The following is a 23489-nucleotide window of genomic DNA, read 5'->3' as shown; positions in this document are numbered from 1 at the left end:
TTTAGATGTAACTCAGTCACGTTTCCGGTTAGCTTCGTGAAAGTAAAACTCAGGACAGAAGTATTTAGGTTGTTTTGGAGTATAATGTTATTTTTCTCGAACAGAGGATTTGGTGGTGAATTTAGTGGATATTGTTATTCATTCGGCTGTTAATTTAATTGCGACATAACGTTAGCTTTTCTTATATTTAGCCATTAGCAGCGCTGTAACCTTGGCGTTTTTGCGTCTCAGTAGCAGCTTGTGCCTCACTAATTCAATATGTCAGGCATTTGCCGCAGTTTGAGCTTTCTCACAAGTAAGGTAAGTGTTTTAGTATATTTAGGGCATATTCGTGGGTTAGGGTTTGATACCACTACATTACATAATTAGTTTATATATATATATAAAATATTTTAGAGCAAAGTAAAATTTTATTCTTTATTATTTGTTCAAAATATTACTGTTACTAGTCATAATTATTTATTAATCATATGGAGACATTTTCTCGGAGACATTTCTTAGCTATTGTTCAGCTAGAAGCGACCAAATCTGCAAAATATAACAGTGAAGAGATAAAAGGACCAACAATACAGGGAGAACATTATTCATGCAAACTCTGAGACGTAGGATCATTTAAAAATGATCAAATAATTTAGTATTGCATTGTGGAGTCTCCGAGAAAACACATGCAGCAAGGGAACCGATATGGGATATTACGGAGCCCCCCAGGGGACATGGGGAATTTTTTTTCTTTTGCGTTCCCTCGCAATACTTTTGCGTTCCCTCGCAAAACTTTTGCGTTCCCTCGCAATAATCTACTGATCAGTTCATGCGGCATAATTGATACTATGAGCCTTTTTTACGGTGGAAGCCGTACTTTCTGCTTTAATACAAGCTTATAAGGTTTTTCAATGGACTATTGAGTTATTATCGCGGGGTAATAAGTCATCTGATTGTGTCTCTATTGTGTTCGTGTCTGAATGGTTCAAAGGGCTGCTTTCTGTGGCGTTCCATCTGAGCCTTAACAGACATAAACATGCAGTAAATAAATCGATTTTCAATCAGTTTTTTGCACCAAAGCGTTAATAATAATAAACACGTTTTCACTGAGGCTCTATAAGAGCAATATGAATGAAATAAGTAATTATTGATATGACAGGAGCAGCGGCTTTGACACCTGGTGGTGGGCGTGTCGATGTGGGAGTGACTGTCATGAAGTATGAATGGGAAGGTGACGTTGCTGGCTCGGTGTGTGAGGCAGCGGGTGAGCTGGGGGGTCAGTCCTCGCAAAGTTTGGAGCATAATAAAAATTAAAAAAATCGATAATTGTGACAGAACAAAGAAGAGGTTAGGAGTTGATTGATACACGGACAGATGAGATTCCCCGAGTTAATCCAGTGCGGCCGTCTACCACCATTAGTTTGCTGTGTTTTATAATAATAAAACGTGTTTATTATTATTAACGCTTTGGTGCAAAAAACTGATTGAAAATCGATTTATTTACTGCATGTTTATGTCTGTTAAGGCTCAGATGGAACGGCACAGAAAGCAGCCCTTTAAACCATTCAGACACGAACACAATAGAGACACAATCAGATGACTTATTACCCCCCGATAATAACTCAATAGTCCGTGGAAAAACCTTATAAGCTTGTATTAAAGCAGAAAGTGCGGCTTCCACCGTAAAAAAGGCTCATAGTATCAATTATGCCGCATGAACTGATCAGTAGATTATTGCGAGGGAACGCAAAAGGTTTTGAGAGGGAACGCAAAAGTATTGCGAGGGAACGCAAAAGAAAAATAATTCCCCATGTCCCCTGGGGGGCTCCGTAGGATATGGAAGATTAATCTGAAGTAGCAGAAACTTTTCGTGCTGTCGAAGTTTCACATAATTTCCTGCATCAGAAAAGGGACCACCCTCCTGGCTCACAGTGCTACAATACAGGTGCTGGTCATAAAATTAGAATATTGTGATAAAGTTCATTATTTTCCATAATGTCATGATAAAAATTAAATTGTCATATATTTTAGATTCATTGCACACCAACTGAAATATTTCAGGTCCTTTATTGTTTTAATTTTGATGATTTTGGCAAACAGCTCATGAAAACCCAAAATCCCTGTCTCAAAAAATTAGAATATTATGAAAAGGTTCTCTGAACGAGCAATAAAAATAATCATCTGAATCAACAAAGTAACTCTAAACACCTGAAAAAGATTCCTGAGGCCTTTAAAAACTCCCAACCTGGTTCATTACTCAGCTTTCATCCGAAAAAAGTACTTTGGACCACTGAACAACAGTGGTCCAAAGTGCTGCTTCTCTGTAGCCCAGGTCAGGCGCTTCTGCCGCTGTTTCTGGTTCAAAAGTGGCTTGACCTTTGACCTGGGGAATGCGGCACCTGTAGCCCATTTCCTGCACACGCCTGTGCACGGTGGCTCTGGATGTTTCTACTCCAGACTCAGTCCACTGCTTCCCCCAAGGTCTGGAATCGGCCCTTCTCCACAATCTTCCTTAGGGTCCGGTCACCTCTTCTCGTTGTGCAGCGTTTTCTGCCACACTTCTTCCTTCCTACTGACTTCCCACTGAGGTGCCTTGATACAGCACTCTGGGAACAGCCTATTCGTTCAGAAATTTCTTTCTGTTTCTCACCCTCTTGCTTGAGGATGTCAGTGATGGCCTTCTGGACAGCAGTCAGGTCAGCAGTCTGACCCATGATTGCGGTTTTGAGTAATGAACCAGGTTGGGAGTTTTTAAAGGTCTCAGGAATCTTTTTCAGGTGTTTAGAGTTACTTTGTTGATTCAGATGATTATTTTTATTGCTCGTTCAGAGAACCTTTTCATAATATTCTAATTTTTTGAGACAGGGATTTTGGGTTTTCATGAGCTGTTTGCCAAAATCATCAAAATTAAAACAATAAAAGACCTGAAATATTTCAGTTGGTGTGCAATGAATCTAAAATATATGACAATTTAATTTTTATCATGACATTATGGAAAATAATGAACTTTATCACAATATTCTAATTTTATGACCAGCACCTGTACAGTCTCTGTTTCTTCTGATGTTGCAGGCATTGACAGACGCCACAGTTTTATCACCTTGTGCTTGGTTTGTGCCCGCTCGCAGCAAATTTTCCAAATCAAGAATCCCAGAGACGGTGAGAATCAAGAAAAAATATTCAATGATCCCACACTGTCACTTTTTATATTTTTGTAAAATATTTATTTTCAACGTTTTATGGAGAAAAAAAGAGAGTACTATTCATTTCATTGTCAATGCTATGAAGGAGTGTAAAAATAAGACGCCTACTGCATCTCGCTTGCCTTGTCTGTGACGAGAAATTAAAAGTTTGTTCCCGTTTGACAGATTTTTGAAGAGAGATCAAAAGAGCACGAGAAGTATGGAGGCAATCCAGAGCAACCTCACAAACTACACATAGTGACCCGGGTGAAAAGTGCGATGCGGAGGCCATACTGGGAGAAGAACATCGTGAAATACTTCGGACTTCAAACGGTACTATTAATGTCATCTAAAAGGAGTACCAAGAGTTGTGAGATGTTCAGTCAGGTCTTGATCCACTTGTGCAACCTGGACTTTATGTCTACCTGTCAGTAGAAGCTCATAAACTATTTATTACTAGTAGCTGGCAGAATAAGTGTTTAATAATAAAATAAGCACACAGTGTTTGTCAACCTAACACTTAAGCTTTCATAAATATAAATGGCACTGTGTATAATGTATAGACAACATATTAACCTTGCTCTCTGTTTATCTTCCTGTCAGGCCCACAAACCTGTAATCCATAAAAACACACCTTCAGTTAACAACCAACTGAAAATTATCAAGCATCTTATAAGGTAAGATTACTGTTTGTTTGTTACTTTAAATAATAAAGTAACAAAATCAAAGCAGGCATTTTTTTTAATGACCATGAAGATTACTACAGATTAAGTCATCCAAGTAATGATTTGTAGAGCCGGATCACTTTAAAAAATAATTTATTAAGCCTTCTGTTACATTCATCACATAGACAAAGGGAATATAACTGTATGACTGTGACCCGTCTCCCACCTGTTACGTTTTCCTGTTGCATGAAGGGTACAGCCACTGAAAACCCCACATGGTCTCCCTTCTGAGGAGGACATGGCCGACACGTACATCAACAGCAAGGGAGAGCTGATTGTGCGTCGCCTTCTCCAACCTGTCGACAACAAGGCTATTGAGTCTTAGTTCTGCTCTGTGATGTTTGCTCGAATTTAAGCTGTTGATAAATAAATAAGAAGAAATCTAAAAAATAGATTCCAGTCTCTTCTAAAGTGTCTTTTGAGCTTAATGAAATATTTTGTAGTGATCGGATTAGTTTGAAATCCTTCAGCAAACCTAGTTTAACAAATAACCAAGACGTAGTTGGTGCATCTAAATAAGTCTAAATGATTGAAAAGTTTGTTTCAATAATTAAAAGTATAATAAAGCTATGCTGGTAAAACTTGACATAGGAGGAAACCAATACCTGTCTTAATGATCAGAGTATAAATGTGCCCTTTGTGTCGACTCCAATGTGTTCAATGTTATGTCGGGGGGCGGGAGGGTCTATCTTATTTACAGAGTTACAGAGCATAACTCTGTAAATAAGATATTTACAGAGTTACGCTCTGTAAATATCTTATTTCACTGTAAATACAGCTGCTCAGTCACAGCCTGGTAGAGAACAGAAATCCAGAACATCCTGACTGTTAAACATGTCCTGGAAATCCAGCCTTCTTAGGTCCATCGAGAGAACCAGGCTATTAAAATACTTTTAACTATTCAGATAAATCCATAAAGAAGTCACATTTGCACTTTGCCACCATCAAAATAGAACAAACTGCATCCCTGCGTTAGCACATGGCAGTGGCAGTCATGGAAAAATTGTTAAACTTCTTTACTTTTTAGGAAAAGCTGATTTGTATCTCAAAATACTTGCTACTTGTAGCATAAAAACATGGTTCTACAATGCTGAGATTTGAAAGGTTGAAAAAAAAAATGCAAGCCAAAATTAATTTGTATTACTAAAAATAGTTCCATCATATAAAATCCCAGTAAAATATGCAGAAATTTGTGGTTGTAGCATAAAAAAATATTGAAAACAAGTCTGGGTAAATTAATAGTTTTGCAGGATGTTGTGAAGCCCTTACAAACATATCAAAGGCTCCAGGAATCATACAATGTGGTGCAGCTGACAGGACAGCCATCTGTCATATGTGAAAATGTTCTGTGGTGGAAACATGACAAAAATGCAGAAAACGTCTATGTTGTATGAATATTTTTTTCCAAGGCGCTCAAAAGAAAAATCTTGGCTTGGGTGTTTTTCACGCCTGCATCTGTTCTTGATTCAAAATAAGTCCGTTTTTTCCACGCTGTCAATTAACATCGTTGGGATCCCGTCTGTAAACAGCAGGAACAAGAATCACAGAAGAAAAGTGAAATTCTTTCACTGCTTTTTATTACATCAGTATTTATTAAGTCAAACTCTTTGCTACATGGTCATGTATAAATGTATTCTGATGCTAAAAACTGAATACATCTGATCTTGGCACCCACATGCATCACAGGCTCTGTTCTAACGCAACACTTGATAAAAATGCAATGAAACCAACAAGTCTGATTCAAAAAGAAGGCTTAAAGTGTTAAAACAGTGAATCACATTATGTATGATTCCTTGCTCAGGATGACCAAATTATTATTATTACTGTATGTCCAAGTTAGTCATATACATCTTACTAATCTAAATATAAAACATAACATTCCGTTAAATAAAAGATGAAAATCACAGATCAGGTAAGTTGTAAAGAATGAATGAGCAGGTGATGAAAACAAAAACAATGAAAGAGGGCTGTCTGCTGGAAATAACAGTGAGGTAGCCCTGAGAGACAAAACCAGCCACATCAAAGCGTCTCAGTCGTCCTCGGAGTCGGAGTCGTAACCTCGCCCTCTGATACTTTTCTTCTCCACTTTTGTGATCTTTGAGCCAGACTTTTGTGTTCCTGTCGGTGGCTCCATCAGGTTGCCGCTACAGAAACCAAACAAGAAGGCGGACGTTAAAATGAATGCGCGCTTCTTCCTTTGTGAAATCCCACAGATGGAGGAGGAGTGATTGTTCTGCAGGTCTTACCTGTAGTTAATCACATCTGCGCATCCGAGTCTCCATTCCAGCATCTCGGTGGAAAACTCGTCTGTGTTGCCCAGATCTGTGAATCCCACTACATAATCCTTTGTCTTCCCATCTAAAAGCAACGCCAGCGTAGGAATAACTTTGATGCGCAGCCTCTCTGTCAAAAACGGGGCCTTTTCTACATTCAGCTTAATGAACTTGGTTTCAACGTGCTTCTTTGCCAAGAGAGCCAGGTGTTTGTCCAGGATCTTACATCTACAAGAAGAAAAACACAAAATGGCAAACGTAACAATGTTCTCACCTGCACAGCAAGAATAAACTGATGGATTTTGCATCTGAGAATAAAAGTAAAACTGCTTTCTTTTTTGTAGATCTGCAGTTTATTTCTTTAGTTTTAGAAATAAACTAGTGTTTTAGTTCATCAGTGACTCACATTGGAATTGATCTTTCCTTTTTCCAAGTGGAATAAACTGCTAGATTTTCCGCATTGATTATTTAAATTAACATTAATCCTAGAATAGTAAAAACAAGATGTCACAAGTGCAGTTTTTAGTTCCCTAAAAAGTTAGAATTAATACCTCAGATATAATTTATTGGCTTTACAAATTATGAAACTGACCGTATTTTAGATGGCCAATGACATTGCTCGACTTAACACTAACACCTTTAAAATTAGCTAAGATTCTCTGCAACAGCTATTAGAAAACTGTGGCCATAAATTAAACCTAAAATAAAATATTAAAATTAAATGTTTGCAACAATGCTGTGTAGTTACCTGAAGGTTGAATTTCTGTAAAAGTGGCAGACAACATTCTTGCTCTCCTTTACTTCACCAAAAAAGTCTTTCTCGCTGGAGATTTCTCTGTACTCGCCATGGCCTTTGGACAGCCACTCCTTCAAAGTAGAAAATTCAGAACAAGGAAAATATGAAAAGTTTATTTCTAAGTGCAATGATGCCCCAATATTACTTTCTCAGGAAGAAAACCGCTCCTCTTCTCAATGCATGTATTTTTAAAGATGCCTTTAGGGTTCCCTATCAAACTTTATTTAGAAATTGTCATTTATTTTCATTTTCCTTCACCAGATTATAATAAAATCCCTCACCAAGTTTAATCTATTGCGTTGATTTCTACCGATAATCTGACCATCTAAACTTGAAACACCTGCGCCTTTCATGCACAGAGTTTATACAACCTTCCAGTCACCTGTGTCTGTTTGAGTGTTTTTAAAGCGCCTCCAGTTTCCTCTCCAGGTGGGTGAAGTCTCACACTTACTTGCTTTTGCTTCTGTGCTTTTTTAAGCGCCTCCAATCGTCTCTCCTTCAGCCTCTCAAGATCGTCGTCGTCCATTTCATTCAGCTTGCTCAGCTGCGCCTCCACCTGCTCGTCTACCACCTTAGCCGTTTGCTCTATCACCTTGCTTATGATCTCAACGGGAATGGCCATGGCTGCCTGTGTCCAAAGCTCTGAATCTGAGGAGGAAGAAAGAACATGTTGTGGAAACTGAGACATGGCAACAATGTGCAGTATTGTGTGATTTAAACACTTTGCAAAAACACAATTTGATATGAGGTTGCACTTAAATATAGTTCTGGGTTTCCAGGATAAAAAAGTTTTGCAAGAAAGCAACTGGAAGAGGACTGACCTCTTCCCAATCAATCAGCTGGTTGAAAGAAAGAAAACCACTACACTTTTCAATTTTCTTACAAGAAATTCCAATGTTTACAACATTTCCAGTTGTGAAAAACACAGTCAGTCATGGTGTAGAACCAACACCTGGCAGAGCTGTTGTGTAGCAGTATAAACAGTTCTTGTATGCATTATTTCAGGATGAGTACTTCGGTCTAATACAAACGATGAGCAACACTTATTTTACTTTTAAATTTAAATCGACTGCGCGTTTAATTAAAAACACCACACTGTTAGCACAAATATTGCACGCATTAAATATATGAAGGGCCTTGTTCTACAATAGTATTCCTCTGCGCAGGTCAAGAAATACATAAAAATGTTTGCATCTTTCAAAGTCAGCTATTCTGAAAACCAGGTGATCTCAAACACCTGGAGCTAACAAAAGCCATGGTAACAACAGGGCACGCCTTGTTTTCACCGACTACAGTTTATAAAGTCTATGTTACGGTTATTTGCTCATCTCCGAACACGATTATGAGTAAATATATCAGGATGGATACAGTCAGCTATCAGAAATAAAAAATGAATACCAGAATTTACGTTACTTTGGCTTGATATGCTAGCTAGCAGGCTAACGCTGTCGGTACCTTCTGCATATAAAAGTATTTAACATTTTAAAAATGGTAGAATTAAGAACATTGTTGTCATCAGCAACCTGTTCAATTACAGTAGACATTTACAATATAACAACTAAAATAAAGTAAAACAGTACCAGAAAGAAATGCCGGTAGATACTTCAGTTAATGCGCGAAACTGCCACACTGGATATGACGTCAAATGAGGCCTGTTTGATGTCATTAATACTTCTTCCGGGTATCTTACAAAATAAAGTACATTTTTGAAATACATTTTCCGTGATAGAGGATTTTGGGTTTTCATATTGTCTATAAGTCATAGTCATCAAATGTACAAGAAATAAAATAAGTATTTCATTCTGTATAATGAATCGATGAAATGAATTAGTTTTACCTTCTGAAATGAGATACAAAAAATATTTAACATATATATATTTCACAATATTCTAGTTTTTTGAGATGTACATTTTACAAATGCAGACCAGAACTTGTGCATGTGCCTAAAAATATATATTTTTAGACCAGAATTTTAATTGTAACAACTTTAGTCAATTATTAAAAAGCATCAATTAAATATTTCTTGAATATTTTTACATTGTGTCACTTTACAACCATGAATGCTACAGTTTTCCATTATAAACCAACAAAAAGAGTCCTTCACTTTAAAGTGGGAAGGAGAAAATTATTTTTTAAACTGGATTTAGGTCTTTGACTGGGCCATTCTATTACACGAATGTGCTTTACATGAAACCATTTCATCAGCCTCTCTGGTATCAGTGAGTTTTAATCTCTAAAAGGGGCTTAGTCCAGAATTGCTCTTTGTTTAGCTTACCATAATCTTTATACCATTTACCATCCTCATCAAAGATTTAAACTAAACCACCCCACATCATGATGCTACCACTGCCTTGCTTCATGGTTGGGATACCATGTTAAGGCTGAAACTGAAAACTTTCTGGGACTTCTTTAGACCAACTTTCAACAATGGATTTCTTCTTGCCACTCTTTTACAAAAGCACTACTTTAGCTAACTTTAGCTACTTTGGCTTTTTACTTTGTCCAGCAATGTCTAATACACAAGAAGGACAGGTAGAGTATTAGAAGTTTAAGTTTATTAGCAAGGTTTAGAAAACTTACAAACAAATTCACAGCTTCAGGTCTTCAGGCACAAGCCAGATTAGAGAACCCAACACCGGCCAGTTTTTACTTGTGGCCATTTCTTTCAAGAAAGAAGTGAAAGGTGATGTGAAGCAACATCTAAAAAGTGAAAACTCACACATTCCAAATTACATTCAGACTGATCTGGTTTGCATATAGTTACTGCTTTAAGCAAACTTTTCAACAACGTACTTATTGTCTTCTGTGAGGAGATCAGAAGCCAGTTCGCCGTGTCTGATGAGCGCTTCAGACGACAGGTTAAATTCAGGACGTATATACAGAAATGAAGTCAGTTGCCGTACAAGCGTTCCCAGAGTGAATAACAAAAGATGGGTCACCTGAATCTATCCAAATCCAACATTATTTCAACAGATTCAGAGCCTGTTGAAAACGGGAGGCAACTGCTTGAGTTACACCCGATTTAAATGCTTAACAAACGTTGCATCATCTTCATCAGATCTCTCTTGTTCGTTGGCGACAAAAAAAAAAAAAAAAAAAAGGGAAATGAATAAGCTGACTGATTGCCATTACATATGTTGATGCCCTCCCAAATTAGACTGCTACTGTCCAGGAAATACTTTGGCTAGCTTCAGATTTCCATGCCGGAACACTTGCAAGCTTTTAGACTTCAGAGTTACAATTTAAAGACGCTTACTAAGAATTCACTACTGGTAAACAATACAAGAGGCAATTCCTCCACATACATTTTGTTTAAAACATTTGACAAAGGTCTTTCAAACATTATTTACACTCTATAACAAGGTTTGGCACTTAAAAAAAAACAGAATTGAATGAAACACTACATAATGCAGCAGTTAGTCGTTTTTTTTTTTTTTTTCCTTTCTTCTTCCACAAAAGAAAGCGCTTCTAGATCAGAGCACCAGAATAACACGAATAAAAAATATTGTCTTTTTTTGTTGAACCATTTCAGTCGGCTTCAAACGCGCATTCGGACTGCTACGAGGTTAGCAAACTCCAAATGTGATCCACGAGTTTGGTTTTTGTCACTACAACATGATGAACCTTGTATTCAACACTAGTACCTGTGCCTGTGAGGTAAGTTGACTGCCCTGCGGAAAAATAAAACAGAAAACAAACATATCTAAGCATTACAATGCTGGGTCAGAACAGGTGTGTAAAAAAAAAAAAAAAAAAAAGTGAGCAAACAGAACCGTGCTGCGTTCGATTTGTACTTGAAAGTTTCAGAGTCCCAAGTTGTAAAAACGAGAACAGAACAACATCGAAGTCTGAATGCCGACTGGAAAAAGCACATTTCACTTCCCATTCATGCTCCTCTGGTGTCGCATCCATAGAAGCTGTGACTGGCTTGTAACAATAACAGTAGCACCCTCAACAGTGAAACGTCACTGGGGTTTCCAACTTACAATCAGAACGGGTCGAACTTGGGTATGACATCATGCCCGTGTCAAACTTCTGAGACAAATCAAACGCAGTGCTAAACATCTGAGGAAAGGAAAAAATCCCAGATTTATAACAAAACTGTAAGGATTACGAACCATTTAAACTGCACCAAGTAGACAGTGAGACCATTTTTTTTGCCCTTCAGTTCGAGCTACTCCAACACTGAAAACAAACATTTGTACAAAAAGTGACGTACTGTACATGCTTTCAAATAATACATCGATGGCTCTTCGCGTTTCTGCCATTATTTTTGTTGGCGGCTGAGGAAAAAAGAAAGATGCTGCGGGAGAAGCTAGGACAGCAAATAGTAATCATTCAGATGTCATGATTCGTTTGGTACATGGTCGATTGTTGCAGAACAACAACAGGGCTACTTCTTTCCTCTTCTTCTTCTCACGTTATCTTCAAGATGCTACCGTAAGCTTGATGCACAACCACCTGTATGTTGTCTAAAATGAAGTCAAACGCCATACTCCAAACTGACTCCACAGACTGCTGCATAAGCCTGAAGGAAAAAAACAAACAAACAAAACAAACTATAAGCAAACTGAGATCAGATAACAAGAGAGAACAACGCATGCAGAATGTCAAATTGTGCACCACCGACCTTTTCATATATCTTATTATCAAATCCAACTTCTCCAGGTCTTTATCTTCAATGAGATCAGTGCAGTACTTTACTACCTGCAGGATGTCCTCCTCCATTGGTTCTAAGCGAAAAGGCATTTTAAAAGGTAAGCAGTTGTGTGGCAGTTTATTTTGCTTTCATAAATTATGGAGATAAATCTGGACAAAAAAAGCCTACATGCTCTCACAACTATTATGACATATCTAAATAGATCAAATCAGAAGAGGACTGTCACAATAAACAATAAATCAATTAATCACATGACAAATTAAAAGAAAATCAATCATTTTCATTTGCTTGATTTATCTTTTAAAATTCTTCAGTCTGGTGCTTTGGTCTCAACTATCCCTTTTCTTTGAAAGATAATTTTGTTAACACGGACTTCATAATTCGTTTTATTTGTTGTTATAGTGTTTAAATGTTTATTAGAATTTAAAATGTGTTCTTGAGTGTGTTCTTGTCTTATTATGCCATTATTGCTATTATATTACTTGAAAATGGTCTCGAAACAACAATATTATCGTTTATCGCAGTAATTTCTGGGAAAATTTATCGTCTAGCAAAATGTATCATCGTGACAGGCCTACTCTGGCACCCTTAAATAAATTTCAGTGCACCCAGCTGCCTTCGGATGTCCAATTTAATCCCAGCGTAAAGCTACACCCAAAAGGAATTACAGCTGGACCTGCAGCACTATAAAGCTTAGATAAACAGGCGTTACTGTGGATGTCTTTAGGACATTAGGACATCTGTACCTGTGATGGTGGTGACCCATTCCCGCAGGAGCGTTTTAATGTCCGTCAGGTCACAAGCTCCGGCCAACGTTGGAACAGGACGAGGCCATGACTTCGTCACAGACACCACGACGTCCTGTTCGGAGGTGGACGGGTTCATTTCAGTCTGACGGAAGAGAAAAGAAGTGAAAGGGAAAAGGGGTTAGTTCCAAACAGCAACGACTAAAGTAATCTTTCCATCTGTAACCACACGCAGAAATCACCTTTGGTACATTCGCGGGTTCTTGCGGCTTTATCGGCGGCACGCGTTTGGCTGGGCTGTTTGTGGCTTGACGTCTCTTTAAGGGCGAGGTTCCTTTTTTAACAGGGCTCACTCCGTTCTTCCTCTTGTAGCGTCGCTTCAACCGTCCAACGCCAGGTCCCGCAGCAGGCTGCTTCAGCTGCAACAGGGGATTCTTCTGCTCGGCTGCAGACAAACCAACGCATCAAAAAATAAAAATCCACGTTAAAGGAGGGGAGCGAAAACTACGCGGCGGCAGCTGTCGGTTAACTCACCCATTTTCACCTGGGGCTGGACATTGTGTGCACGGCTGTAGGCGGACTTCAGTTCATCCTGCAGCTCTTTGGGAAGGGCAGCAAAGACGTCCGGATCAACCTGCGGCCAGTTACAGAAGCCGAGTGAAAATCTCCAGGAGATACCACTTAATCCTCATTTCTTAAATTACAGACGTGATAAAACAGGTACTCCTCCTTATTGCCGTTTTTGCTGGTTCTTGAATTAACACAGAACTTGATGTCAAAGTTTCCGACAGGTGCTTTTCTACCTGTGAGAAGTTTGGCAATTCGAGGACAATTCCCGGACTGTCTGGCTGGTTCGGAAACTGCAGCACCAACGTTCCAGCAGGGGGAGCGTACGGCGCGGGACGGGGAGAGGAAAGCTGCAGGTCGGGTGAACGGCAGTGATTTGGCCTCTCGTCTCTCTTAGTCCACGACTGCTCCACTTGCTCCCTCAGCTCGGCCGGCAGGGCCTCCAGGACAGAACGATCCACCTTGGAAATTATACAAAAAGATTGTGAAGAAGAATAAGAAGAAAAAAAAAAGGTCTAGATAAATAACCTCTTTTAGTAAAAAGTGTTAAAATACTCTGTTGGTTTGATCTAGTTATAAGCATGCTGGGAAAAAAAGCCAGGAATTGCCTTCAGCTGAATGGGGTGTAGAACGATGCAACTATCAAATTCAAAAATACCTAATGGTCCTAAAGGGAAATTAAATATTTATTAATTAATTTAAATAAAATTTACCCTCAATAAACTGAAACTGATACCATTATCGCACATTTACACGGGCAAAACTCACTGACACACAAAGTGTCAATTTCAAAAGTGTCCCGATTTCAACAGATATGAGAAAATCTATAATAAACACAAATCATACAATAAATTACATGAATGACACAACATAAAAAAAATGCAGTAAGACATAATTAAAAAAAAAAAAAGAAGCGGTCACGGTCTGAGGATTTCTCCTTTGTTCTTAAAAAGAAATTAAAACTACAAATCAATTAAGTCACACAGATTCAGGTCCAGAACTCTTGTTTTTCTGCTTTAAATAAAAGCATTTGATCATGTTTCTAAATCTTTTTCTAAATACCACTTTACTGTGAAACGGCGGTACTTTCCCCTCAAAGTTATAAAACCGCACGAATCTCATGCCTGCGCTTGGCGACGATCCGCCATTAAAAATCCCAGATTTTACCTGTGAGGGGGAGGGGACTTCAATGCTGAGGTTGAGACGGGTCCGGGAATGTTTCTGCGCTGCCCTGCAGACGGGCGTGTCTTTGCTCGTCCCAGGGACCGGCTCAGGCGGTGTCGGAGGATGTGGTGATGAGAGAGCCGCTGCTGAGGAAGTCTGCTTCTGCGGAGAGCCTGCTGCATTTTTTATTTTTTATTTTTAAACACACATATAAAAGACTAAGCCAGGAGTTTAGAAGGAAACAAACAAAGCAAAGATCAAACCATGAAGACACACCAGACCTTTGTTGGTAGTTCTGGCATTTGATCCTTGGCCTAACAACATGTCCTTGATGGAGCGTGTCCGAGTTCCCCGGCAGTCCTGTGCCTGGGGCTGATTTCCCTCGAGCTGCTGAACCTGAATGCCGACCCCTCTCAGGTCCTGGACCTGCAGCTTCATGGCGTGGAGCAGCCTGATGATAGCGGAGGCGATCAGCTGACCGCTGTCAGTGGACTGGGCGAGCATCACGGTCCTGACAGGAAGCGAGAAGAGACAAAATCACCTTTTTACTCCCGCGTCAATGTCAGTCTCAATCTTTTACCATGTGGTGTTTTGCATGTTGCCCTTTTATTCGTTGACCATTTCGTTTTATTTTCTCAAATTTTTGACACGTTGCAAGCACAGACTTCAATGCGTTTTATATGCTCGATCAACACATTGTGAATTGGAAGATAAATTATGTTTTTCTAATATTTTCTGTTGGTCTATAACAACAATCCTACCAACATACATTGAAGTTAGAGGCTGTAATGTTAATAACATGTTCAAGGTAGGGCTGACACTAACAATTATTTTAGTCATTAATTATTCTGATGATTAATCAGATGAAAAAAAGAATTGGCATATTCTTCTGATTTTTCATTTAACTCGCTTTTTTTATGCAATATTAAAAATACATTAAAAGATGCAAAAACAAATGATACAATTCCATTTTACGTAAGAAAATAAAAGTTTATGGCCTAAATACAGTAACATTAGAGTCCCAGTTGACGGCGTTTCAACTAAAAACCTAGAGGTTGGAGTCCTTGTCAAACGGTGTTTTTGACTAAAGTCCCAGAGGGTTTGAGTCCCAGTTAAACGACGTTTAACTGAAGTCCTAAAAGGGGTGCGGGTTTTAATGTTTTTAACTTTTTTAATCTTTTTCAAAATCTCTTTCTCTTTCTCACTGTTTATTCAATGTCGCATGCCATTTTTATTTTATTTTAATTATGTAAAGCACTTTGAAATGCCTTGCTGCTGAAATGTGCTATACAAATAAAATTTGATTGATTGATTGAACATATCTTTTCTTTTTAGTATGCTTGATTATTGAGGAGTTTTGGGTAGAACATACTTACAAAGGATGTCTATTTTTTTTGTACTGTTTTGGCCCAATTACTGTCTGTTCTGTATATGTTATTCTTTCAGCAAACTGCAGTTAGTTAATCAATTGAATAATCTAACCTGATTTATTACAAATTATCACAATCTTTTCCGCTTTAGTTCAAAGGGTATGAATGCTTTCGCAACTAGGTGAAAAAGATCCTTACTTGGCGAGATTGTCACATATGCCATGACCTCCGTATTTGGCCGGCTCCAGGGGCGCTCCGACCTTGCGAACCATGACCTTCAGAGTAACTCTCCGACCCCGCAGCCCTGCTTCCTTTAGACGCCGCTGCACCTCCATCGATAGGTTAGTCAGGAAACACTCTGCCTCGTCCACCTGGTGAGTTTTTAAAGGGAAGAAGTTCAGAAATCAGGCGGCGCCTGGACAGACACGTGACAGCGTAAGCCTCGCAGCTCCAACCGTGGCAAAGCGGATGTTGTAGTTCATCTCGGCGGAGACGGATTTCCTTTCCTTTTCGAAGCGGACGGGCCGGTCGTCTAAACCCCTGCAGAACCGAAACAGGGTTTGTCCGGTCCGAGGTCCGAACTTTTTCTGCAGCTGAGAGAGAGACACCTGCTGGAGGTCCCCGCAAGACTTCACGCCCATCACAGCGAGTTTTTTGGCCATAACGTGCCCGACACCTGGGGAAAATTAATGAAAAAAAACAAAAAAACAATTTAAATAAATAATTTAGCTTCATGTGTCCTGAGAATCTCTTCTAGGGTAGAGAGTAGAGCAGGACGCAGGGCAGCATATCCACCTGGCAAACTGGTCACCGGTAAGTCCCTGATGAAATCATCCACTTCTTCAGACCTAAGGAAGTACTGCCCGTTCGGCTTGGCCTTGCGGGTCGCGAGTCGAGCCAGAAGAATGTTGGACCCTGAACAGAGCGTCGCAGTTGGTCTGAATTATTTCATTATGAATTCTGGCTTCATTTTAATTTACGTTGTGGGGGAAAACGGGGACTCACCCATTCCCACCGAGGCGCAGCAGCCCGTTTTCCCCCGGATGTCCGCTCTAATGGCTTCGGCCAAAGCGTCTGGAGTGACGCCCACCTCAGCCAGCAGATGAGAAGCATCTATCAGAGCTTCGTCGCAGCTGAGAGCCTCGATGTCGTGGGTGTAACTGCACAGAGCAAATTAAGATCAACTTCGCGAGTAAATCCTTACTTCTAGCTAGACTGGCAGAGTTTGAGGTTCTGTACCTGGCCAGGATTTCATACATGTTCAGAGCCACCTCCTTGTAGGCGTCAAAGTCGTACGGGACCGACTGCAGCGAGGGGCACAGCTGCTTCGCTTTGCCAAAAAACATCCCGTTCCTCACACCCGCCTGCCTGCAGAGAGAGAAAACAAGAAGTCCTTACATTTCTGTCGGCACAGGACGGTTGAGATCATGTTAACGTCTCACCTGGCCTCGTAACTGCAAGATGCGATCTCTGCCATCGACAGGGTGGCAGCATCCGGGTCCACACCGTTTCCTTGGGAGTCGGGGATGTCTTGCGAGGGAGTCACAGGGAGGTCGTCATCTGCTTTGTCTGAGGAAAAAAAACAAGCAACATTGTAGCAGTAACGTTATTCACAAGGCAAACGGATTGGGGGGGATTTTGGTGAATTCCAGTCTGAAAGAAGTAAAGCCCATTTTGGTTTTCTTCCATGGAGTGCAAATAGAAAGTGAGTTATTTTTGGCCTTAGAGTCTATTTTATTTTTATTATTGTACTGTTCCCTCTACCATGCAGATATAAGCTACTTGCTTTCCTTGAAAGCATTATTTCTTATGAGCTTTAGGGGTAGCAGCGATTTCCCCTCACTACCGAAGTTTGATTTAGTTACCTGGATGACATGATCTCACCTGGCTGAGGATGAGTGTGCCTCATCTGGTAGTACTGCAGCTCCACCTGATGGTTGGCTCCGGGTCTGATGGGGACTTTGCCCAGTCCACGGTTACTGGTGACAGCTACAGGCTTTCCTGCACAGAAATGTTCCCAGAACTAGAGGTCAAATTTCAAATCCCTTCCATTCAAAGTGCTTCGCATAAACAAGGTTCACAGTGCACATCTAGACGATAAGGACTTAAAGGACTTGCCTTTAAGTTCTGGTCTGTGTCGGATCCCCACAGACACAAAGAAGCAGTCCATGTCCACGTGGAAGATGCACGATTTCACACTGCCTACCGATGGCGCGCCCGCTACAAACGAGGAGAAATTACAGCAAAGAACACTTTTCTAGATTTCAAATAATTCTAGTGCTAAAGTAACTCATCATACGTCAATAAAAACACAGTATTTTTCAGTGGACTGCATGTGGCAGAACAACACAATGGGCTGCAGAATTGCAAAATGTAAGGAAAATTTGGAATATATGACAGAAGCTGAAAACTGCTCAGCATTTTCATCCATTCTGACTGAGCTTGAGCCTGTTTGTTCATTCCCAGACAGAAATAAAATTAGATCAGATTTGTCCGTTATCATCATTACTGATAATAATTAATATTATTTAGATGTGGCCACGACCAAACATCTTGTGGCCATAAAATATTTTAGTTTTTTTGTACGTGACAGATGGAAGAGATGAAAATGAATAAAGTTCCTGATCATAAGGAAGTGAGCATAAACCTTCACCTTTTTCAGGGGGTTTTGTGATACGTTTTGGTGTTGAGCATTTTTAAAAGGAAGATTGTCTTTTATAGACTCTTAGTTTTGCACATAAAAAAAAAAACTGTAGAACTAATGTTCTGTTGAACCACAGCAGTTTGTTTCATTTGTGTATTTTAAATATTTGTATTTACACTTGATTATTTTTTGTTGGCCAAAATTAGTTTGCTCATATATTTATTTATCTATTATTGCATTTTCTTTGACACACTAAACGTATTGTGTGATTTTATATATATATATATATATATATATATATATATATATATATATATTTTTTATTTTTTTATTCTACTTTCCTGTTTACAAGGGAAAGTAAAAAAAAAAAGCTGTTACATATTTGTTTGGACAAATAAAAAAAAAGGAAAAAAGGAAAGCAGAAAATGTGGAGCACTAATGTGATGTGATATCTTTAGAGGTATTTTAAAATATATATTGTAATATTTTTTGGCCATATTGCACACCCCTATTTGTGGGACATACATTAATCTAAAAATGGAAAAAAATAAATAAAACGTTCTTAACTTTTGGGGAAAATTCTGAAGACATCATTATGAAATAAATAGAGAAGACAAGAATAACTTCCTTTTCCCCACCTTGTCCATGTGTGGATCGCTGTGCCATACACTTCCTCAGTCGCTCTTTCCCAGGGTAGGATGGACTCCCCTCAGTCTTCCGTTTGCTGTGTAGTTCGTTGACATACTCGGAGAAAGCGATCCTCCAAGTGGAGATCTGGTGCAAACGCGAGTGAGAGTAAAACTCAGAGATCAGACCGCCCGTCTGCTCCAGCAGCTGGTCCGAGGGTGTGGAGGCCGAGGGCGCCTCGGTGGGAGGATCGGGCTTGGCTGCTACACGGGCCGCGTTCGGGAGAGGGGCGTCGGTCTGAAACGCTTTGTGGCGACTTCCGTTTAATCTGACGGACGAAAGGGAACAAGAAGGAGGAGGTCGGGAAGTCTGCTCCGAAATCGGCTCAACCTGAGCGGGAGGTTGGAGACGTTTCAGAGGCGTCTGGGGTTCGTTGGCTCTCGAAGCCTCGTGAGAGGAGGACGACGGAGGTTTGGGGTCGCAAAGGCCTCCGTCTTGTGTGGTGGATTGCTCCAGGCAAATAAGAAGAGAGTCTGATTGCTTTGGAGGGCTGGGGGGGAACTCGTACGGATCAGGTTTGGCATGTGACTGCACTGAAGAACTCTGAGGTTTCTCTGTTGAACTCTTTGCTCTACATGTGGACGCGTCCCCGTCAGAGGAGCGTGGATCTGCAACAGGGGACGAGCCCTCTGGCTTTAAGGCACCGTTAAAAAGGTGAGCGTGTCCGTTGGTCAGGGGGGCTTCTCCCACAGCAGCCGAGGCCCCGACAGGACAAGGATCTCCGCGCTCTTGCATTTCCGTCATTTTAGAATGGCTCGAGGTATCCGGTGAGGTCTGGAGAACTCCATTTCTAGGGAAAGCAAAAGAGAGCAAATTGTCACATCTTAACCAAACAAGGGATATTAAATTAAAAGCCGGAACTGCTTCATAAGAAGGAAATAAAAAGCATCCAATTAGTCATTTCCTGAAAACGCTCACATTTTTAAGTCTTCGTCGTTCACGTGAGCAGAACCGGGAGACTTGTGCGGGAGCTTTGCGTGGCCCTTGTTGGGAAGGGGGTTCTTGTGTAAGGATCGGCTCGTGTGCAGGGAACCTGAAACGAGTTGACTCGATTTCAGATGACTCGGTGGGTGACAATCCAAGCTCGCCTTGGAGCTGCGGCGGACGGACTGAGGCTCGGCTTCGCTGCAGCCGGGGACAGGGAAGGGGTTGTTTGAGGATCCCCCGCTGCGGGGAACAGAGGGCTCTGTGTTGTGCGGTGGCAAAAGGGGCTTTTGATGCGTGCTCGGCTGAAGGGGACAGTGGCTCGGTTCGGACATCTCTGAGGTGTGGCGCAGAATCACGGCGGGGAAGAGCGTGTTCTTCTGCTTAGCATACAACTGGTACTTGAAGCAAGGCAGGAGACGGCCGGCCTTGATGCTGGATGAACCAAAGGAACGCAGATTTCAGCTCATGCCTTACATTCGATTAAAAAAAAAAAAAAAAACTCTTGTTTTGTACTAAACACACCTGTCAGTGATCCACTCTGGCCTGATGACCTTTTCCCCTCGGAGCTCCTGAATCTTGCAGTTGGGCAGGTTGTTGGCGATGATGTGGGTGGTCTTCGAGCGAGAGTAATAGACGTGGAACTGACCCCCGTGCACCATCATCAGCCGGCGGAGCTCGTCTGCACTCGGGTCTGATTGGAAGGACAAGACAGCGACACATTCATTCATTCACTGATCGACGAGAGGAGCGTGAGGAAAGAGTACGCCGCCATGCCCGTCACACTCAGCCACCTGGCATTAGACAGGGGCATGAACGACGAGCATTAGAAATAGAAAGTTTTCAACGATTAAATAACACATGATATTGGAAGACTGTTTATCTTTATAATCCATGGCATACTTTGCGTGCAAGAAAAAAATAAACGGACATGAGCAGGCAATAATTTGTGTGCCGGTACAAGTAAGTGTTGGTTTGGATAACTGGTAACACGAGGGATAACAAAGGGCCATGAAATACAAACCACGTCAGCAGAGTGTTTGCATGTACCTGTGTATCCGTTGACATAGATAGACACCCCACTGAAGATGCTGGAGCCGGTTCCTTCCTTCTGCTTTTCTCTGGTGGCATTGAGTTTGAACTGCTCGTCCAGCTTGGTAACCTTGGCAGCCATGTAGCCGCCCTGCACCGACAGAAATTCAGCAAAACAACAAAGAATTTTAAAAAATTAGAAAGGCATGTTTAGAAACCCAAGAGGAATCAGGATATAAATACATCTAATTTACATGTTGCAACATTTTGTGACTGATCAGAGCTAAATGACTTGCGTGGAAAGAACATGATATGAAACTGAATAAGACTGAGCATACAGAAGGTTTATATACACAGGATATTAATCATTTACTTGGACTAGCACATAAACACCACACCATATGTTGACTGACAGACCTTTTTAAACATGACATTATAGCCGAGTTTGTAGCCATGCAAAAGGTTTAATTTAGCTATGCCATTTAGAGTAACTTGATACCCAAACTGTTTTTAACTGACGTAACATCTGAGTAGTTCTGATAAATCTTCCGCGGTATTATTGAGCCCCTTTATTCAGACTATAATAGGTATATCCTGCAAGTTCTTAGGCTGTTAGAACATGAACATAAACATGGGATTAGAGGATACAGTGAATTTCAACCTCTTCAATCCTACACTGGAGTTTTAAGTGACTGACTAACAAAACGTATAACATAATTGTGAAGCGGAAGCCAAATTATGCATGGTTATGATTTTTGACCGTGGTTCGGTTGCCCTTAAATAAAATGCAGTGCAATAAGTTCTTTTCAGAAGTCACCCAAGTAGTTAAACCTTTAGGCTTCTCTACAACTTCAGCTTCATGTTGGTCTTGACAATATTAAAAAGGAGTGGAACACACATATTCCCCATTATTTCCATGTTTTGCCATGCATGTCTCTGGTTCTTTGCGGAGCTCTCACGGCTGGATGTACTCACCTTTTCTCCCCAACCATTGTCATCGCTGCCATTGGCTCTCTTTCTCATCCAACCATCTCGACTCATACTGAGCTTCCTGTAAACACAAGGAAAGCCAAATCTCAGGAATGGTATACAAGTAAAAATGAAATATTGACTACTCAGATTATCTGATGCTGCATTAAGACGTTCTGGAAATGTCAACAATCCCGAACTGTTAGGGTTTTTATTTTATTTTATTTTTGTTTTTACGTTTTTAACGCATAATACAGACAGATTTGCTATATTTAACTAATAATCTTTCATAACGCATGCACTGATGATATTTCAGAGCAAATGTTATGACTTTGGCTGGCGTTAGCGGAGCTGTTTGCCCCCCCAAAAGCCATGCCTGGACAGACTTTCTCCCTCTGACAGACGGGTCACAACAGCAACATGCTGCTAACGTTAGCCTAGCTCGCTCCAGGAATTAAATACATTACAGAGCAGCACGTCGCTTTATCATCCTGTCAGTTTAATAAGGACCGCTGGAAATGTTCTCTCTGTACTTGCTAACACAACAATACAGGCGAAATTAGCTGGCAAACAGCGAACAGGGTGCGTGTCTGAGCAACTTCAGTGCACAGGTAATCATGTGTGTAAACAAACTACGGTCCCGCCAGCAGAAGTCGTCTTGTAGCTCTTTCTGTTGTACCTTTTAAGCTGTCAGACGAGGCTGCTGGCCACACTCTTCTCTCTGCAGATACCGCTCAGCAGAAAGGCTGCTCAGTGCTGCTGCTGCTGCTGTTTGAGTTAAACGAGGTTAGAGAGCAAAGCAAAGCGAAATGAAAACCCTACAGACAGGCAGCTCACAGCCACGGTCTTTACTTTGTTCCTCAGAAAAGTCCTGCTTTTGGTGAGGTGAGATCCTCCTATTGTGTCACGCAACCACGCCATGCCTCTTGAATATTTTTGGTCACCCTCCCAATCCTTTCGCTCTCCATTTCAACCGCCTGATCCATTTACCTCTTTTCTCTCTGCGAGCGTGAAACCAAGCGATGCGGAACTTCCGGTGCTTTCATTCAAAATAAAAGGTTGTTGCTATTCAGTTGCGTAGCCAAAAAAACAAAAACAACAAAAACACATTTAATAGGTAGACATTCCAAAAGTAAATAAGTAGATGAAATGAGTTTAAAAAGAGATAAGTAAAAAAAAAAAGCTTTTTGTAAAAATGAGTAACTAATCATAACATTTGATTTAAAATAAAGAAATAAAATTTAATCAGACATGAATGTAAAGTTATGTGTAAACTCTGCTATTTTGAAAAATAACATTAAAAAAGTGTAAAAGCTAATGACAAAATAAATAATTTAATCCATCTCGCACACAAATCAGCTACTGTATGAAGACTCACTGGTTTTTCTTGTAGTGTTTCGGTTCATTTTAGCATTTAAATAAATACTATGCAAATATAGAAAGATTTAATTCGGTTTTCTTAGCCAAGAAGTCATTTATTTTGAAATAAAACAATATAGGTGCAACTTCCGACATTGTGACGTTCGTCAGGTAGCTTAACAAAACGCCATTCCACCGGCTTCTTGTTTTGCAGCTTCACTCGGTGTTATAGCGCCACTACGCGGACAATTGAAGAAATGTCATCTGAATGTACCACGGTAGTTTATTGTGAATCTGAACACTTATAACCCACACAGTCTCGTTTCCGTAAAACCAAATTGTCTGCTAAGGAGCTTACTGCCTGTTTATATTGTAGAAGCTGCTTGCTCTCAATCAGGCTGCGTGGTTGTTT

At 40.4% G+C, this 23489-nt stretch overlaps 3 protein-coding genes across 4 annotated transcripts; 1 reads left to right on the top strand and 2 right to left on the bottom strand.

The window, feature by feature from the left end:
- Window positions 1-4276, top strand: mrpl30 (mitochondrial ribosomal protein L30). Its single transcript, XM_015005493.2, has 5 exons — window positions 1-300; window positions 3052-3138; window positions 3348-3494; window positions 3765-3838; window positions 4079-4276. The coding sequence occupies exons 1-5, from the start codon at window positions 259-261 to the stop codon at window positions 4209-4211; spliced, it is 483 nt and encodes a 160-aa protein (XP_014860979.1). The 5' UTR covers window positions 1-258; the 3' UTR covers window positions 4212-4276.
- Window positions 4277-5446: 1170 nt separating this feature from the next.
- On the bottom strand, window positions 5447-8619 carry txndc9 (thioredoxin domain containing 9). The gene is made up of 5 exons (XM_015005490.2): window positions 8536-8619; window positions 7407-7603; window positions 6908-7026; window positions 6133-6387; window positions 5447-6030 (listed from the first exon to the last, which is right to left on the bottom strand). The coding sequence occupies exons 2-5, from the start codon at window positions 7575-7577 to the stop codon at window positions 5916-5918; spliced, it is 660 nt and encodes a 219-aa protein (XP_014860976.2). The 5' UTR covers window positions 7578-7603; window positions 8536-8619; the 3' UTR covers window positions 5447-5915.
- An 874-nt stretch (window positions 8620-9493) lies between these two features.
- On the bottom strand, window positions 9494-23055 carry rev1 (REV1 DNA directed polymerase). 2 transcript variants are annotated; one of them, XM_088015640.1, is made up of 22 exons: window positions 22398-23055; window positions 21725-21800; window positions 20768-20900; window positions 20243-20411; window positions 19712-20152; window positions 18745-19583; window positions 17581-17682; window positions 17347-17463; window positions 16905-17031; window positions 16702-16830; window positions 16468-16622; window positions 16258-16377; window positions 15918-16138; window positions 15661-15833; window positions 14374-14603; window positions 14096-14268; window positions 13165-13389; window positions 12896-12995; window positions 12604-12806; window positions 12362-12506; window positions 11586-11688; window positions 9494-11483 (listed from the first exon to the last, which is right to left on the bottom strand). In XM_088015640.1, exons 2-22 carry the CDS (start codon window positions 21788-21790, stop codon window positions 11372-11374), a joined length of 4083 nt encoding a protein of 1360 aa, XP_087871766.1. In that variant the 5' UTR covers window positions 21791-21800; window positions 22398-23055; the 3' UTR covers window positions 9494-11371. The 2 variants fall into 2 exon arrangements, with proteins under 2 accessions (XP_087871766.1, XP_014860970.2); XM_015005484.2 differs by having other exon boundaries at window positions 14096-14265.
- Between the last annotated feature and the right edge of the window lie 434 nt (window positions 23056-23489).

This window comes from Poecilia mexicana, unplaced genomic scaffold, assembly GCF_051168715.1.
Source record: "Poecilia mexicana isolate PSO_F unplaced genomic scaffold, ASM5116871v1 scaffold_2, whole genome shotgun sequence".
In the NCBI taxonomy this organism is placed as follows: Eukaryota; Metazoa; Chordata; class Actinopteri; order Cyprinodontiformes; family Poeciliidae; genus Poecilia; species Poecilia mexicana.
The sequence above is the reverse complement of the archived record's forward strand: the minus strand, read 5'-3'. Positions and strand labels throughout refer to the sequence as shown.

Coding starts and splice junctions, on each gene's coding strand:
- mrpl30 (XM_015005493.2), top strand. CDS start 259: ATGTCAGGCATTTGCCGCAGTTTGAGCTTTCTCACAAGTAAG. Junction 301..3,051: donor TGAGCTTTCTCACAAGTAAG/GTAAGTGTTTTA, acceptor CTGATGTTGCAG/GCATTGACAGACGCCACAGT. Junction 3,495..3,764: donor AATACTTCGGACTTCAAACG/GTACTATTAATG, acceptor TCTTCCTGTCAG/GCCCACAAACCTGTAATCCA.
- txndc9 (XM_015005490.2), bottom strand. CDS start 7,577: ATGGCCATTCCCGTTGAGATCATAAGCAAGGTGATAGAGCAAACGGCT. Junction 7,027..7,406: donor AAGCACAGAAGCAAAAGCAA/GTAAGTGTGAGA, acceptor TCTACTTTGAAG/GAGTGGCTGTCCAAAGGCCA. Junction 6,388..6,907: donor TACAGAAATTCAACCTTCAG/GTAACTACACAG, acceptor TTCTTCTTGTAG/ATGTAAGATCCTGGACAAAC.
- rev1 (XM_088015640.1), bottom strand. CDS start 21,790: ATGAGTCGAGATGGTTGGATGAGAAAGAGAGCCAATGGCAGCGATGAC. Junction 19,584..19,711: donor AACGACGAAGACTTAAAAAT/GTGAGCGTTTTC, acceptor TGCTTTCCCTAG/AAATGGAGTTCTCCAGACCT. Junction 13,390..14,095: donor AAGTCCCCTCCCCCTCACAG/GTAAAATCTGGG, acceptor ATAATTTCCAAG/GTGGATCGTTCTGTCCTGGA.